At 38.8% G+C, this 19642-nt stretch overlaps 1 protein-coding gene across 1 annotated transcript in view; it reads right to left on the reverse strand.

Moving 5' to 3' along the window:
• TTC39C (tetratricopeptide repeat domain 39C) overlaps window positions 1–18839 on the reverse strand; it is a 37992-nt gene extending 19153 nt beyond the window's left edge. Inside the window, exons 1-5 of the mRNA XM_059815416.1 lie at window positions 18694–18839; window positions 6942–6990; window positions 5277–5405; window positions 4164–4278; window positions 281–635 (exon numbers count right to left, since the gene is read on the reverse strand). Coding sequence (XP_059671399.1) covers window positions 281–635; window positions 4164–4278; window positions 5277–5405; window positions 6942–6990; window positions 18694–18839 — 794 coding nt within the window. The remainder of the gene's footprint in view (window positions 1–280; window positions 636–4163; window positions 4279–5276; window positions 5406–6941; window positions 6991–18693) is intronic.
• Window positions 18840–19642: the final 803 nt, after the last annotated feature.

Consider the following 19642-nt stretch of genomic DNA (forward strand, 5'->3'; position numbering starts at 1 on the left):
ATATAAATTATTAGACATTAGAATAGCAGGTATGGAAGAATACAGCAAAATATTGACACAAACCCCAAATACATGTAAATAACTAACAGCAAAAGAGATCTCCTACACTAGTAAGGGACGAATTTACTAAATCGTGTCATGTTAAACAACAAACTACAAGTTTATTTTACCTGCTGTCGTTTCCTTTAAAGCAACATGACTTTTTGGTTTTCACTTTTTTTCCATTTACTTACTTTCAGTACTAAGTTATCTACCAAAGCATTGCAATATAGCTACTCACGTAGCTAAAGGGGCCTTCATGTCCTTACTTTCACTTGCATACATCAGTGAAGAAAGCCCCTGTAGGCGGTCTCCAGGAAAACCCAGCAGGTTGATGATTTTGAGCAGGTTTGGGGGCACCATGGATATGCAAAGATGAAAAAGTCCATATCCAAAGCTAACAGCACCTTTCAGTCTGTTTAGCGAATCCTCCGTTACACCTTCTGCAGCAATATGATTATCATTTGCAGCATCAGAAGTCAAGGATTCCTGAGTGGTTTTCTTCTGATATATTTCCTGAAGTGTATTAATGTCTATATAGCACTTATTGTAAATTTTCCAGGCTTTTCGGAGTATCCACCCACCTTTTATGTATGCTAAAAATCAAGGAAAAAAATATTTCAATGACATATTTCAGAAGTGGAACATAGTAAGTATAAACGCTATTTCACAAATTCTAGAATGCTCTCTCTGTTTGCATTAACATGTTGTGTAAAGGATTTTGTAATCACTACTGTCATCTTGAAGAGGTCTTTCATACTGGGCACTACGAACTTAAGTGCTTTTCAACCAGAGACTTTAAAACGGCACAAAGGGACTTCCCTTCACCTATGTAGCAATACAACTGCCAGAAGGAAACAGAGAAATCAAAGAACTTAATGCTGGATTCTGCTCCACTATAGAATGGATATGAAAAGGCTGCCTGGCAAACAGAGAGAAGCAAAACTCAAAGAGATCACACCTCTTAAGCCCAAATGAAGTTAAAAGACAGTTGAGGGGAAAATACGAAGAAAATCTCTTCCTTTGGGTTAGATAATTACATTTTCAACACCATCACTTCCCTGCCCTTCATATGAACATAGCACCTTATAATTAAAAAAAGAAAAATCATAGAAAAAATAAAAGAATGCATAAATTTTATGTTTTTAAAAATTTTTTCAGTTGCCTAACTTCCTCAATTTCAAATGCAAGCTGGATACCTAAATTTCCCTAAAAATCTGGTCTTGAGCATTCTCAGTTGAGAATGAGAGAATTGTCAATCTCATTACCCTCTCTACAGGACGGTAAAGAAAGGCGCGACACCAAAAGATGAAGATGTCCAATTTGCCTATTTACGCAGCATTCATCTTGGTTGTAGCACATCCTTGGATAATGGTGAGTGGTAAACAGAAAACAAACACAGAATATACTTGTACATGTTAACTGTAAAAGCAGACACTAGCATTTTGTCTGTGATAGAGCCCTAAGAGTTAGGAACTGCAGTGACAAAGGAGTTAACTAAAAATGAGAGAAAATAAAAGCATGGTTATAGCAGCAGTGTTCTGAACAGGTATCACCAAATTTGCAGAGATCAGTGTTATAACTGATGCCAGAATTAGTTCATAACAGGTGGGGTATGTCAAAGAAAAGGAAAACTCTATTAATACCAAACCACTCTTCATAAGCCTTTGACATCTTTGACAGAATCCTTCCAATTACAAAAAAAAACTAGAGAAAGTACCATCACGGACTAGACTACCTCTTTTTGGATACTTGTTGTACGAAGAGGGGATGAACCTAGTTTGATAGTCTTAAGAAATCACACTAAGAAAGATTGCAAAATTTGTATTCTCAGTTGTGACAGAAGGGTTCTGTCAACATGAACCTAAAGTATTAAAAAAATGAATCCTCTATCTTGAGTTCCATATTGAAGAGTTATAATAAAAAATGTAAACCCCTACCATGATTCAGCTGCATTTCAAGGCTAACGTTACTTCAATTTTAAGCAATTAGGTCACTTTTTGGCTGCACAGAGTATTTTAAATACGTTATGTGGTTCACCACAAGATGAATGCTCATACAACTACGCGTAGCAATGCAGCAGACAAATAATAAGGAAAAACCCATATTTTACTTGTCCTACAGATAGTGTTTCTGCTAATAGCTAACTACTGTGTTCTGATGCATGCATCAAATGGAAAGGATATGATGTGAAAAAAAAAAAGAAGTATAGTTTTAGGTTTTACTTCCATTAGTGTCCTGTCATGAACAGTTCACTAAGACAGCATAACCCTAATAGATTTGCTATACTAAGACAATCTAACAAATGAAAATAATGAATTTCTGACTTTATAAGCATAAAAATTAAATCAAGCCCAATAACTGAGCTGATTTCCCAGTAGGAACTTCTGAAAGTAGTCAGACCCATGACAGCAGTGATAAATATCACAAAAAGGTAGTTCAATACTGCTGTGGGAAGCTAATGCAAGTTGCTGTGTTACTAACTTTATGATGAAACTATTTCTAATACATCCATGAGGGTGGAAAGCAAAACCTAAAATGTGTTAGGCATATGAGAAAGCAGCTTGCATGTCATCATATGCTTCTTGTCAAACTGTTCCGGGAAGAAAAACACAAGAAATTTTTCACCCATCCACTGATAGAAAAATATTTATCTGCCTCTGAAGAACGCCTTTTTTTTTTTTCTTTTTTAAATTACAGTCATTTCAATAATCTGGTTGCTATTTCTGTACAGAAACATGATAAAAACAAAAGATATTTATACATAATCAGAAAGATAATGTACTCAAACAACTGAAATAATGGATCCAACAGTGCAGCAACAGCAGTAACTAGCAGACACTGAGGTGGCATTTAACCACTCGGAATTTTAACTAGATTTCATATGTATTTTTTACTCAGTAGAGTAATCCAAATATACTGCATGTTCTGCATTACTCTGCTACCCACTTCAGTTCTCTGAGCAGCAGACAAGACAGAAAAGGAACAGACACCACCCCCAGTTACAGCATCCAACCCAGTTATGCAGCTGTAGAATACGTACTAAAAAATAAGAAAAAAAGCTTCAAGAGGGGCAAAAAACTCCCCACAAATGAAAACCCAGAACTGCATCAAAAATAGTAAGAAAACCTTTCTGCAGCACTACACACACAGGAGACAGAAATACCGCTTGAATTTCTTCTGGCTAGAACCAAACACATTCTTGATGCCATGGCTTGGAAGAAACCAAGTCTGCACATCACAGAGAGCACTATGTCCTTGACTGAAGCTCTTAGTGTTATTTTAAATAATCTGAATGTTATTTCCCCCGATTCCTTTCAGCTGATCAGCAGGGTTTTCACTGACAATCTGGTCTGACTGCCATCTCTAGGTCTTCATTGATTTGGGAAGAACCTGCGAATGCACTCACTTTGTACATGACCTAGACCACATTTTCTATAAACTCATCGATGAAGGCATGTTTTAAGATTATGCAAGAGATCCAGGAATGCAAGAGAACATTAGAAACAGCTTTGCAGCTGAGACAAGGAGGTCTGTATTCAACACAACAGGATTAACTACTTTAGCATGCAAGAACGCACTTCAGTGACCAGAGAATAAGAACTGATTCAGCACTTCCATTTTTAACACACTTCATTTAGAATTACTTTTGCTGGCAGTTTGTAATCCCCCTGAGTTGTCATGAACAAGATGTATGTGGGACATTAGGATTTTCCTTGGTGGCCTAGACTTCAGCTGTTGATAGCCTCTTTTACCTTGCAGGCCACATGAAGCACGCAGATGCTACCCAACTTTGCACCAACTTCTCAAATGCTTCTATGGTAATATGCAAAAGATTCCAACCTATCTAAGGAGAATCAGTTGAATATGCTTATTGGTGTGGAAAAAGCAGAAAGCTGTTATCTGTAGCAATTCCACTCATCTTATTTTATGATACTACTACCTACACAAAGGTAGAACAATACCTCTGCAAGTGTACCAATCTTGGAATGTTTCAAATGGAACTGTGCTCTTTCTTACAAAACAACCGTCTTTACTGATAGTCATCTTGCCACTTTATTATCAAGCTTTTTTAAAAAGATATCATGCAAAAAATATACCTAAACATTAAAGCCACAGCACACCTGATAACTCTTGTTTTACAAATGAGAGCACAGCCAAGTAGACTTGACAGTCTGCTACAATTATTTGTCTTTGTAGACGATCTATCATGGATAGAGTGGATTTTCGTCCATCAACCTGTTTGGAATATACAAACACAGAGCACAGAAAAATGTTAACAAAGATAATACAGAATACTAGTTAAAACATGACAAATTAAAAATCCAAAATTAAATGCACGTGATAGTATTGCTACTAAATTAATGCAGCATTTTGAAGTGCAAAACCATGCTTAAAGTTATTCGATAGCTCATCAAGCAAGCTCCTACTTGATAAACAGGGAAACCTTACATATTTGCTTTCAGCTATTTTCCTTAAGATTCTATGAATATTCAGAAAATATTTGAATTTCATTTAATTATTACTAAATGCATCAGACACGCAACTAAAAGATGTTAGATAGGAAAAGCACAGAAAGGGCTATATGACAAGTGGCAGGGAAAATAGTGCTTCTTAAGAGCAGAGAGTTAAGTATGTCAGGTTCAATACTTTTTATCAAGTAAACCAAATATTGATGGCGGTTTCTTCTGCTGTAGATCTGTTATGTCACACTAGGCAGGCCACTCACTGGTTGTTTCTATACTACTACCTTAACTAGTTCTCAATCTGCATGCTTTATTCTTCCTCCATTATTTAGAAGGAAAAATCTTAAAAAAGGAAGGAAAATTCCCTAGGAATATGCCTAGCACACAGCACTATGCAGCCTCAACATCGTAACTTTTGAACATTACTAGAGCATGTATGAATTAAAGTTAGCCTGAATTAGACAGGCTACAAGCTTCCTGAAATAATTTTTGTAGATCACTAATTTGACGTTAAGAAAAGGTGTTAAAAAAATAATTACTAACATCAACACAACCTACTGCTTTAGAAGAGGAACCACCTGACTCTGAGTATTTTGTTATACTTAGGAAATCCAAGCAAAATATTTGACTTAATTTCTAAATTTCTAATTAACCTCAACTGCTCTTCACATATCAAAAATCATCTATTCAAAATACAAAGAGGACAGAAAGGAAGTTTCCAGAAATACTTATCCAATACACAACTCCACATTTCACAAATAATGTTCTTACATTCTTTTTAATTTTATTTTTGATTGTTTCTATAACTCCGGCTTCTTCACTTTCACAAAGCTTCTCTGTAGCCTTTAAGTCATCACATGCCAGCTGCATTTTCTCTTCTTCAAATGTCATCATAGCATTCTACCAAAAACCAAACAGATTTGAATGATAAAAATCACAAATACTTTCAAGTCTACAAAAGCTATAGGATAGCAAAAGTTTACATAAAAACTTGACAATAAAACTTACTTTCTTTAAAAAACATTCATACACACACACACATCAGTACACATACTTCTACACAGGAACCCCAAACCAGAAATTTGAGTGTGCTTTACCAAAATTTCAAGATAAATCAGAATATACTAAGTCCTAACCCCTTGTTTTAACAAAGCTTCATATGCAGTCAAACTGAATGTGCTGCCACATTACATTAAGCGAAAGAAAAATGAATATAAATTAATTTTCAATTATTGTTATGTAAGGCACGAGTTGCATCTGTACAGATACTGCTTTTATATAATTCATCCACATAAGTAAGAGGCCTCCAAAGTCAGTAACAAATAACAGCTATTGCATTTTTCAAAATAATAACCACAATTCCTACATATGTAGGAAGAAAAAAAAAAAAGCATTTGACTCCAACAACTGCTGAACCAATTTAGAAAGAATTTCAGCACAAGTAACTTCTTTTCTTGATGCTTTATTAAACAAAAGCTCTGAATGACACAGGCACACAAAGTGCTGCTGCTATGTTTAGAACAGTAACTAAGCAAGATATTTTCAAGATCCACTGATGCTGCACTGTGATGTTACACTGGTTCAGCACATCAATTCAGATAAGCAAGGCTGAGAGATTCTCCCTCTTTCCTTTCACCTCTCCATTGACTTAAAAGCAAGCATATGCCCCAGGAGGTTTACTAACCGATATATTTTTCCATATTGCATAGTCTACAGACACTAGAGAGAATTCAAATTAATTTAATTTACAACTTACCTATTTCTGGCATATTATAATAAATTCTGTCTTTCAAAAGAGTATTACCATAGATAATTTCTGGTGCAAACTAAGATTAAGCAGCAAAGTTAGAATAAGGACAGTCTGAAAAACAAGATCCAAACTTTTTCTAATATACCTGCTCAGTTTTTATATAAGATATTCTCATTTTTAATACATTAAAGAAAGAAAAGCATTTAACAGATCTAACTTGCTCATTACAACTTTTTAGTCAGTCAATATTCTCAGTTCTCCTATATTCAAAAAGGAAGCAATGTGAATGGATTGAATTAACAACTTTCACCCAGCAGTATGGATGGAGAAATTTTCAATAGCAAAAGCTATCAGGAAAACAGCATTTATGTGTATTATTTTAATAATACTTCTACTGCTCACTTAAGAGAGGGTTTTATTACGGCTCTTTTAATGGAACATGTAAATATTTCATACATTTGAGCAGCTGAATCACGGAACCTTTACTTTCTATTTAAGCCACGTGAGTAAACAAGTTTTATATAACACAGTGACTTATTTTCTAGCTACATTTAAACTAAATCTTTGAAAAAATTGTCTCATAAAAAGAAACAAATTAGAGTATCCACCATTATGAACACACGCATGCACATACAAACATTAACCACAAGAGAAGAGAGGTATACTCTCTGCTCCCATCTACTCACCAAAAAACTGACAAAACTGGCTCCAAAACTCATTAATGGGCTATGGTTTCTGTAAAGAAAACAAAATGTAGTTACTATACTTGCACATATTTCCTATTCTAAAGATCAATAATGCATTTCTTGATTTTAATTTATATACCTGTAAATAAATCTTGGGGGTTTTGTATTAAGTTACAAACAAACTTTGTATCATTCTGGAAGATATAATGAAAACAGAAAGCCAAAAGTTTCATCATTTTTACAAAGGCTCGAATAGGTCTTTAAAAATTTTTTTTTCAAGCATTAAGCTGTAGATATTTTTTTAAGAGAAACCACTGTCATCAAAATACATTCAGTGCAGGTCAAAAAAATTTAAGAGCTACAGAAAATTAAAACTCTGCTAATTCTAGTCTCCTCTATGATCCATCACTACAATTTTGATCTATCAGACAAACGTTAACTGGTTCTATTGAGAATTCCCACTTCTCCCTGTTCCTGTGAATTTAAGTTAATCTACCCAGATTTAAAAAAAAATGCATATGCCACTATGCCATATAACTAAGTTGTTGGAAATAAAGAATTCTTAAAAGGCTTATGGTTTTATAACTGCTTTGTTTCAAGCCCAGATTACATCTCTTACCACACTATATGGAATAGTTTTAAGATGTTTCACCTATTCCGTTTGCAGGGATAGTTCAAAAGGGTGAAATCAACTGCTAAATGAAAAAATGTAGGCAGCCAAAATCTTGGTAATATACGGGACAGATTTCAAGCTTCAGGACTACTGTAGTCACAGAGACCATGAGGCTCCAGTAACGTCACAAGGAAAGCTTTTAAAAAAAATAATTTCAGGATCTCAGCGGTACCACTGATCCACACTGTTCAGCAGTGGGCTGCCAAGTTAAATGTTCATGTATAAATATCAGTACTGGAGTAAGTATAAAATACATATAACACTCCAAAAGAAAAAAATTATATGCAAACAATGACTTCCAGGATTTAAGAAGAGGTAACATTTATGCTACAGATACATATATTGCTACAGTACAGTAGTTATGCTGTTTCCAACTTAATTCGGCAAGCATCAGATTAAAGTAAGAGTTTTAAAATACGACAAGCACTTGAAAAACATGGAGAAAATAGTATATTGTTTGTTACAAAACTAATTTCCAATAGTAAAGCCATATTTTTAAAAAATGATCTCTTGTATTATAAGGTAGTCATCAATATCCCCCCCTCACTTCTTGATTTAGCATAAATATCTAAAAGGGCATGAACAAGACGACAAAGAAAGAAAAACAGGAAAGATATACAAAGCAAGCTAGATGTGAAAAACCTTCCCTTTTTATATACATTGCTCAAACATAACCTGCCACATTTTTCCACTATTTTTTCAAAAGAAAAATAGGACAGGTATTTTCCCCTTTGTTGGCAGGCCAACAAGAACAGTAAATGCCAGTAAATGCCTCTGCTATTCAGTACCTGGACTGTTCTCTACCAACAGCTGTGTTACACAGAGCAGTACAAATCAGCTACACAAGTTAAACTTGCTGCTGCTGGCACTTTCAGCATGAACTCTTGCTGCAGAGGGCACACGACTCTCTTACAATCCACTTTTCAACCCTTGGGGCATGTGGGACCCATTCAGCAGCCAGTCTTATCACCACACTCCACAGCACATAACCTCCACCATACATTTCAAGGTCACATGTACTGCATTATCAACACCCAACGGATCTAAAACTGCAGAATAGATCAGTACACGAAATTCTTACATTTATGTGCTTATGGATGGAGTTGCACTTACAACATACTCTCAAGGAAGCTCAAAAATAGCCCAAAAATGAAACATTTGATTTTTCTCATATAGACATACACAGAGAGATGGGAATGCAAGCAGGTAGACATCTCTAGATAATCAATCTTCCATACTGCAGTCCATTCAGAACAGAAAATTGTTAGAGAAGATTGTTTATCAGAGTGAAATAAAATAATTCAACCACAAGAGCCTTTGACTATAACCAGAAAAATAAGGATGGATGACATAAGAAATAGTTAATTAGGCTTGCACTTTTCAGTAAGATTCTTAGAACACACTTCTTGAATATTAAGTTTCCATCCACACTGAAAAATTTTACTTCACTACCAGGAATGGATCCAAAGAAATTATTTTAATGGAATAACTAAAATTTGAGCATCTGAACACCTGCAAAAAGTTTTACTTGTAAAATTGGTAAGTATTACACTCTTACTGAAACTTTGTACAACAGAATCAAGATTTTGAGGTGGGTTTTTTTCCCCTCTGAAATGTGCATAAGCAAATCAAATAAGCTTAGCAACATATGCACTTGGCTCTCAGAAGAAAGTAGCATCCAGGCATTCCTTAGGACTTGGCAAGATAAATATGAGTTTTATCAGCAAAACATAAACACAAATTAAATATTGTGGAATTATAGAATAAATAGTGAAAGTGTTGCATATGAAAACATTTTAAGATCTAGACTACTTTCCATTTTCTATGAATGTATAAAAGAGATCCTCCTGTTGTAGAAATAGTTACTGAAGCTTAAAAACAATTAAATACATCAGCTTTAGAGGTAAACTGATTCCCCGTCTACAGGAACAGTATTTTCAAATACAGCAACTTGAATAATGGCCATGTTTGGGAGTGAAACCACAAACTGAAGAAACAGGAACATAGTTAAGAATCAAACAGTATAGATAAGCTGTTTCAGCAGCTCAATATATACACTAATTTGGGCATACTATTCAAACATTTTTTTAAATTTGGTTTTCTTTTCTCTTCAGGACTTTAAGAACCTGTTCTTAAAAGTGCACATATATATGTGTGAAGATACCAATATTTAAATACACACTTTAAAAGTCTTTATAATTCTTTTTTGGTAAATTTTAATACTGTGTTAAAAATAAGGCAGCTAGTTACAGTTGAGAGCCAGCTGCTTTTCCAAGATTACAAAAGATACCAAAGCACTTACTGCAAGCAATGAAAATTTGTCTAAGTATTTTAACATATATTTGTCCAAGTAAAACTTAGAAGTTTTTTCCCCAAATACATAGTCATCTTTCAAAACTGCTTCCCAGCTTGCATTTTGACACTCACAGCTCACTATATACAATTCTTCCACCATGATTAAAGACGAGACAACAAAAAATTTGAGAGCCACACCACTCTACTCTTGAAATTATCACTAGCTATAATACATGAGGTAAAATGTTGCAAATTAGTCCTTTTTAATTTTCAGCCACTCAATCTATAAAAAGCATTGTCATTACAGCACATAAGGGCTCTAGCACATATGGTCCCTGAAGCAAGAAAACATGATGCATATTATACTATGTCTGGGAGATGCTTCTGTTGGGACCATGATGCTTGGCAATCAAAACATGAAAACTTCACTGCAGGAGCTCCTCATGCAGAGTTTGTGTCATCACTAAACCAAATAAGGAACACTTCTGCCACATTCCTACGTAGTCACTGGGTAGACTACAGTTGCAGCTTTATGGAAGATCATTTGTTAAAGTAATTTCAGCATTCGAACTCCATTTTAAACAACAACCGCATTTAGTGCTCAATCCTTGTGAATATTATGTTGACTGATAAATTCTTCAACAGTTTAGGGTTATCTTTTCCTTGAGAGATAGGAAAAAGGTTTGCAATGGCACAGTACTGTCCCAGTAAACACTAAGGCATGACTAATGATGACAGTAAGTTTCTAAGAACAGCACAATTCCATGAAAATAACCCTTGACTCAAACTCCTTATAAGTGACTTTCAGCATCAGACATGATTTTACATCTTTTGACAGATTCCAGAAAGTTGTTAAGATACAAAGAAATGAGGCTGCACTTGAGAAAATATTAATAGCAAACTGATGGCCATATTGATGTTGACAGGAGTTATGGAACTGAATACAAATCAACATTGGGACACTGCACTACCCAAGTTGTCCTTGCTACTCTGAAGCAATAACCTCCACCAAGTAAAGAAAAATCAAGACTTAATTAGCCTAAAGATGAAGAAAAATTCAGTCTCTAGACATATTTTGTAAAATAATGTTTGCACCTCACCTATCAAACTAGGACTCTGAAGACGCCTTTCTTATAATAAAGTGTGCTATTAACACCATTTCTACAAGATACCACAATAAAAGGTTGCACATATCAATAAAGTTGGTATGTATAACTAAACTTACATCATAAGCTTAAGAGCACTGAAGTAGACCTTTCTTGCAGGTGTATAAACTGGTGTTATACGAGACATTGGTTCTCCCAATAAACCCTGACTAATTCACCTCATTTCATGGCATATCTTTAAGACATTAATTCACTTTCAGAAGAAAGGTGTTTGCCATGCCCCACTTTCACACATGATGGTAACATTCACGAGTTTTAAGCCTTGGTTTAATAAGGCTGAGATAATACAGCCCAATTTTACCATTAAAAAAATAAATCGGAACTAAAGCACACCAAAAGAAAAATCAATTACTTAGCCGTTATTTTCTTTTTTCTACATCCATTTCCACAGTAGTATTTCACTTCCAAATACATCAGTTTCTAAAGCTACTACAGCCTAGCTCAGGTTTAAATTTAAGTAACATAATTAAACCACCAACATTTCCTCCCAGCTTTTCTAGGTGCTGTTACTTTAACCACAGTCCACTAAGAATTCCAGTCATCATACTGATAGTGATACTCAAGTTGAAACAAAACAAATTGTTTTCCTCTGAAGTGGGAGAGTAAAGCATTATGAAAAATTAAGAATTCAAGTAAGTTCAGAGATAAATATAGAAGCAGCTACTGAATATTTTAAAACAAGAAGAAATACGTGTAACCTATATAAAGTAAGGAATTTACTGCAAAAACATACAAATCCTTTGGTCATTATTCCATCACAGCTTATTCTAGAACGCATTCTAATGATTATTTGTGAGACTACAAACATAAGGCAGATCTTTATACAAGTACACATCTCATCCAATATTGGTATATGAAATAGCTAAGGCACTACAAGTGTCATGAAAGCATTACAGTATTAAGTCACACATTGAGAACTGCACATGTCAGATCTAGGTTTAGTTTATGTTTCACAATCAGCCCAATTTTGTTTTAATTGTTAAATGAGCTCTTAGCATACATCTCTATTTTCACTAGAAATACATAACTAAAAGAGACATTCAGGAGTATAAAAAGAATAATTCTGTGGCCCTGTCCCATGCAGTTTTTACCCGATTTGTTTTGTCCTTACACAAATTAACAGGGGATTGTTTTGCTCTAACTTCAGACTGTTAAGTTTACATGCACAACAATATCAAAACACTGGAAATTATGAGAAGCATTTTAAATTGCTCCTTTACTTTGAGAAGTAGTTACAAAGCTGAGAAACAAGCTGGTTATAACATATGAACCGATTTGTACTGTCTAATTGCACGCTCCTAATCCATAACAGTTACGGACTTTTGCAAAAACTTTTTGCACTCTAGATTCAACTAACCTGACTGAAATTACTTTCCAAGACAAACTATAGCAGCTTAACTGACATCACATAACTTCTTCGTATCTCTGAGCTCCTGAAGTGTATTAAAACAAAAATATAACCTTCCCATCACAATAGCTTGAAATCATCTATTAGAAATAGCAGATCAAAGAATGGGTACACTAGCAAGAGTGAAAAGTCTTTATAGTATCTGTATGTTTCACAAAGTTATTTTCTTCAGTTTTAAAATAAGAACTGCTTACTATCACACCTCTTCTGCAATCTCCACCAAATCTAACTTCTAACTTCTGAGTTATAAACTCAGACTTTTGTTTAGCTTTCTATCATCTTCCCATGGATTTCTAGCCGTCAGGTTTTGCTCTGTATGCCAAATAGATCTCTCAGCCTGTCTCTGCCATTTTTACCACTTCTTTTGGCAACACCTGTCTCTGCCATGAAGGCTACAAAACTAAATGTCACATTCAATGTGATCATCCCTATGTGCACAGGTCTTGAAGATTCAAACTGTAGAACACTTAAAATTTTTCTAACCTATCCACAGAACTGGAAAACTGATGCTGCTTTTATGTGCATCACTATTACTATAACGTGCTCTGCCTAGCCTGGAGTAATGACATCTCACCTCGCTAAGGTATACATTTATTACATATTTAGAATGTTGCTGCTAAAAGTTACTTCCCCTTTACATAACTCTCCTTTCTATATCTCCATCTAGCAGCTGCTTGTCTGCCTATCGCTGCAATAAACAAAAGCACACAGGGTTGCTACCAGGGCACCCATGACTTATTCTCACACTGCCAATCAATCATCCCTCCCCCAACTGACTTATGTCAGTTCCCACCCTGCCGTCCTTATCTTTAGAGAAGCTACCGAAACACCTACTAAATCACTTAATATTTGTTCTTAAGGTTCCTTTGCTGAGCTCCATAAACAAGAATTTCAACAGCAGTTAGACTGCCCATAATCTGCCTGCTGATCAATGCTGGCTTAACGTCACCTTGTTTCAACTTTTATTTGGGTTAAAAGTATTTTGAGCCACAGACACTGTTTTAAATTGGTAATATTAGGTTCAAACACCTACCCACAATGGAATTTCTAGTTCATTACTGAAGTTTATATGTCTGTTAATACATATACTGCAACATGCCATAACTTTAAAAATTTCAGGTTTTCAGAGTAAGTGTACTAAGCTTTTTTCCCTCTCTTTCCTATTTGCTCCAACCTTCCATTCTTCTCCATTTTCTGCTTTACCCTAGCAGGTTGCACAGCATATTTTCCTACACTGACCCCATTCTTTACATCTTTACATATTTTTTCTTAGAACCACATTTCCTCTATATAATCTTCATTTTCTTCTTTGGAGATGACATTATTATATATATTTTACTTATCCATCTTGTACCATTTCTCTTTTCATTCAGATACAAGGTGAAAACTTTATCAAGTCTTCGCAGAAGTAAGAGTCATTCATGCAAAGAGTCAAACATTTCCCTGGTAGGAGACAGAAGACTGCTGGATTTCTTGTAAGATAATATCCCTGATCTTATGCTTTATGTTGCGAGTCAACATTCAGCTAAAAAGCTTCTGATTATGTTTGACACTTCCTTCTCTCCTCTTAGTTGGAGGAAGTTTTAAAATAATTTTTGAATTGCAAATACTCGTTAAAAAGTGAGGAATCAGCAAAAAAAAAGGTCTTTTGTCAGTTTCGTCTTTTCCTAAATGTTTAGGAATCCAAAAGCTAGAAGGGGAAGAACACCACTCCAATTCCAGCTTTCTTGTTAGTGTCAGGGTGGTTCACCAAAACCATCCCACGGGCTGATTGTGGGTTCCATCTCCAATGCCTATGTCTTTGGTTAACCACCGTGTCTCTTGCTGCTTTCACAGGTACTCAAAGTTTAAACCAACGCAAACTGGAATGGCATCAGCATTGTTCAAGCTGAATAGAAAGACTGGTATCTGAAGTTTCAAATATAAGTTAGCACTGTGATGACCTGACACAGCTACAAGCATTAAAGATAGTGCGTAGTGCTGTCTGTTGCACCTTCACACATACATACATGCACTCTTAAGCACGGGTTCTTAAAGTCCTGAAGAGAAAAGAAAACCAAATTTTAAAAAATTTGTGAAAATATCATATCCATTGGTATTTGATTCATGTTCAGAAGGTTGTCACCACTAGCAGGTGGAGGATCTAGACTTCTTAAAAAAAAACCATACTCACGAAAAAGCATATGCAGATGTCGATGCTACTTGCAGATGATTTTTCAAACCCTAGTATCTTCCCTCAAGTATAATTTAAAACAAAACAAGTCACAAACTACACCTCACAAATCATTAACTGCTTTACAGCGATAGTCACACAGAATCAGAATCACAGAATCACTAAGGTTGGAAAAGACCTGTAAGATCATCAAGTCCAACCAAAAAAAAAAAAAAAAAAAAAAAACAAACCATACCACACAACAACAACAAACCACAACACACCAAAAACCAACCCACCCAACACCACACAGCTCCATGCCCATCAAGCTACATCCCACAATGCCACATCCACACGCTCCTTGAATACCTCCAGGGATGGTGACTCTACCACCTCCCTGGGCAGCCTATTCCAATGTTTCACTACTCTCTCAGTAAAGAACTTTTTCCTAATATCCAGTCTGTATCTCCCCTGGCGCAACTTGAGGCCATTTCCTCTAGTCCTATCACTTGTCACTTGGGAGAAGAGACCAACACCCACCTCTCTGCAACCCCCTTTCAGGTGGTTGTAGAGAGTGATAAGGTCTCCCCTGAGCCTCCTCTTCTCCAGGCTAAACAACCCCAGCTCTCTCAACTGCTCCTCATAAGGCTTGTGCTCCAGACCCTTCAACAGCTTCATTGCCCTTCATTGGACACACTCCAACACCTCAATGTCTTTCTTGTAGTGAGGGGCCCAAAACTGAACACAGTATTCGAGGTGAGGCCTCACCAGAGCCGAGTACAAAGGTACAATCACCTCCCTACTCCTGCTGGCCACACTATTTCTGATACAGGCCAGGATGCCGTTGGCCTTCTTGGCCACCTGGGCACACTGCTGGCTCATATTCAGCCGGCTGTCAGCCAGCACCCCCAGGTCCTTTTCTGCGGGGGAGCTTTCCAGCCACTCATCCCCAAGCCTGTAGCGTTGCATGGGGTTGTTGTGGCCGAAGTGTATGTCAATGTCAATGTAGTCAATGCAGTTCCAACTACATGTTGTATCTGACACACAACAGACATGTTCATCTGACTTCTTTAGGTTCTAAATTGATATATATATGAGCTCTAAACACAGAAAGACAAAATATTATGCTCCTATGCCCAACACAGAAACAATGGTTCTATAGCCAATGACTTCAAAGTACCACCGCTCTTCAAAGGCAAGACTTTACTGTTACAGTTATACATATGAAAAACAACTGCCATCTCTACCCTGGTTTCCTCAAGGACTGCACTATGACCAGTTTTCAAACATAACTGATTTTGGGCTCATCAGCCAGCTTTCTGGAGATGCAAAAATGCAGAATAGCAAAGAAAGAAACAGATCCAGCCTGCTTTGGAATGACAGCTGCCTTCGGGCTCATCAAGGTTGTCTACAGTCCCATAAAGATAGCAGCGCTGATTTGAATTAATATTTCACAAGAACCTTCAGGTGGCAAATGAAGAAAAAATTAAAGTAATAATAAGTTAAAAAGAAAAAAAGGCAGAAGCAAAACCAGTGGTTTCTAAGAAACAGTTTTAACTAGTTTAAATGATGTGGCTAATGAAAGTAAAGTTTTTCTCAATTACTGAGTTTCCAAATTATCTTGTAGGTTCTTAAACAGTTTCCGTAAGAAAAAAATTGCCATTCCTCTCTTTACTTCTAGTACTCACCTGATAACTGTTAAGCTTCTGAAAAAGAACTAAACTACCTACATAGGCAGTAGTCCAGAACTAACACTTTCTGTAAGAAAGGTCACTCGAAATACAGACAACACATATGAGCATCAAGCTCAAAAAGCTACATTTCATCAGGCATCTTTGAGCTCTAATGCTGCAAATTACAAACATCCATATTAAATTACAGAGAACTCCCCAAAGCAGCTCTCATGGCTTACCAGTCCCATTTAGGATGGGTTCTATTTCATGATTTCAAGCACAGAACAATAAAAATATACTCATTTAAGGCTTCATGCAAAGAAATATATAATAGCATTACTCAAGTCCTTGTAGGAAGAACACATCCAAGACAAGTACAGAATCAAAGACCGTTGGGAAAAAAAGTCAACCTCACTGCATGTGTCTCCAAAATCCAAATTTATAGGAATTTGAGCAAACTTTGCTGTATCTTCTCTCCTACCTCTAATGTGAAGTTTCAACATAGAGCTAATCTGCAATTCAATAACGGTCTACTAGTTCACAGCAAGAGGAACCCTGCTATGAATTTTGGGATGAGGTAGACAGTTTCTACATGACTGTGAAAAATCTCCAACCCAAAGACAGCAATTATCAATTTATGAATCATAAAACCACTTAATCTAATGAAGGAATTCCTATTTACTCCTTGCAGGTAGTGTTTAAAGTCCAAGATCAAACAGTACACTGAACTTAAAGGCACCTCTTGACAAAAAAAAAAAAATCAAGCAAAGAAAAGCCCACACATGGAAAATAGGTAAGTTCCTGCATTTAAGAAATCCTTAGTAATAAACCTTTTAGATAACTATGAGAACAATTTGCAGAAGATATCATTATTCACCCTTTCAAGGGAGGATTAAACTGCATTTTGAAAATAGACTCTTAACAATTTTACTCCCTAGCATTACTATACAATATAAGAAGCATCACATATTTAGAATTCCTAGACTACTTCCAGATTCACACTACTGACAGAACGCAATGGCACAACACAACAAAAAACGAGGGGAGGAAACCTCATCAAGTGTTATCTGGTACCTTAAAAAAATACATAACACAAAACCCAACAGGTTCCTTAGCTACCCAGAACAATTGATGATTCCCACAGACTCAAGAAATAAGTAACTCATACAGTGCAACTCCATATGAATGCGAGCTGCATGTTATGCATGTGAGGAATGCAGAATTGGGACCTTACTTGTCACCTTCAATATTCCAATTAGTTCTACACAACAGTATTGCGTATGTAACATTGCAATACATACTTACGTTTAATATTAGACTGTGGCAGGTACACAGCGAAGTTATTATTCCATTATTATTAAGGGGAGTTCTCTTAATTTGTCTCACTCCTTCCACTCTACCTGCAAACATCCTTTTTGTAAATAAGATTTCAGTACACAAGTACACCACCACTATGAAGTACTATTTTAAGTCAATCAAAGTCTTTTTAAATCACACAGATAACAGCAGTATAGTGCATATTAATTATTTAGAATGTATGCGCAATTACAGCAGCTCAAGCTTGTGCAGAATGCGTTCGTCCTCAGACAAAAAGGACAGGTATGGCCAATCTTTTCTTTAAGACTGACTTACACAGCTGTGTTAATGCCATTCCTACTGGATGACTACTTAATGCACAAACTTAGACATGATGTATGTAGGGATTACGAAGATAATCTTGCAGCCTTAAGACAATCACAGCAGCATTCAAGGACCTTTTGTCGGTATCCGTTTTGTCGGCCGAAACCAGCATCAGATCATACACGAGCATCGGAGCGAAAGCCCCCAGGAAGCCTCCTCAGGCGCACGTGTGTGTTTACTCACACACGCCAGCGAAACGCAGCCACCGTTACCCAGGGACCCGCCGACCCCTGCCCAGCCCTTCCCCACCGCTTCGACAGGGCGCCAGGCGCCTTCCGCAGCAGCACACCGCACGCCGCCCCCGCGCCAACCCAAGGCGCTGCCCTGCAGCCCCGCGGAGACCTCGCAAAGCGGATCTGCGGCCTCTCCTCAGGCGTGCCCCCTCCCCGCGAGGGCGCAGGCTGCGCGGCAGCCGGGGGCGCCAACTCTCCCCGCTCCCAGGAGCCGGGCTGGGCGAGGCTGCGCGCGCCAAGCCCCCTGCCCAGGGCGCGGGGCCCTGCGCGCCTCACGGCCCCGCCGCCCGCTCACCGCCCGACCGCCGGGGGCGGAGGGGCAGGCGCCGCCACCCTGGGGAGGCCGCCTGAGGGCCGCGCAGGTGAATGACGGGGACAGGTGCGCGGAGGCCGGGCCGCCGCTGGCGGGCGGAGGGGACGCCCGGGGCGAAGGCGCCCGGGGGGCGGTCTGCGGAGGGGCTGCCGGGGCTACCTGTATTTCTTGAAGAGCTGGTCGGACTCCCGGAAGCCATTGTTCAGCAGCATGTTGATGCCGGCCAGCGCCAGCTCCGCGTCCTCGATGGGCAGCGGCGCTTCCCCGTCCTCCCGCCGCGGCGGCGGCTGCTCCGAGCCGGCCATGACGATGAGGAGGCAGCGGGACCCAGCCGGCTCTCCCCTACCTACCCCCCTGTCCACCCGCCGCCCCTTCCCGGGCGGCTCGGTGCTGCCTCGCCGTGCCCGGAGGGAGGAGCCGGCGGTGCCCGCGGAGGCGCGAACGCGCTGCCTGCCGCCGGGCCGCGCTCCCCCCGCCCACCCGCGCCGCGGCGACGCCGCAGCCACCTCGCGCCCCCAAGCCCTCCAAAAGCAACGGCGCCCGCCTCGCTCCCAAGCGCGCAGGCGCCGAGGGGGCCACGCATGCGTGAGAGCGGGAGCGGGCGGCGTGGTCGGCGGGTGAGGGGATGTAACGGCTGCGGGGCGGCCCTTCTGGTGGCGGTGCGTGGATGGGGGGTGGCCGCTGGTTTACTTCCCCGCGGAGCCCTTAGCCACCCTTGTTCGTCCGCTGCTGGGGGTCGCCGTCCCCCTGGCACTGGGGAAGGCGGCCGGGCGCTGATGCCCGGCTTGGAGCGAATTTGTGTGCGGAGCTTGCTTGTTTTGACCCCTTCGGGTGTTTTCCGTCGGTGTGTCTTCCCTCCCGCGGCACGCCTCTCCTCGCCGCGCTGGTGGGCGCAGCAGAGGTGGGTGGCTGCCGGCCGGCTGCCTTGCCGCCAGACCGGGTCTCCACAGCCGTGAGGCTTTTCGCAAAACCCACTGGGGTTTTTCACGGGTGGGATGTGGGAGCTGGGGCTGCAGCTGGGCCTTGGGTGTGAAGTATGAAGTCGTGCTCCGATAACGCAGCTCTCCCTTTTCAGGCAACTGATTTTATACTTTAAAGGTGATTTTGG

This window comes from Gavia stellata, chromosome 3 (assembly GCF_030936135.1).
Source record: "Gavia stellata isolate bGavSte3 chromosome 3, bGavSte3.hap2, whole genome shotgun sequence".
Lineage (NCBI taxonomy): Eukaryota > Metazoa > Chordata > Aves > Gaviiformes > Gaviidae > Gavia > Gavia stellata.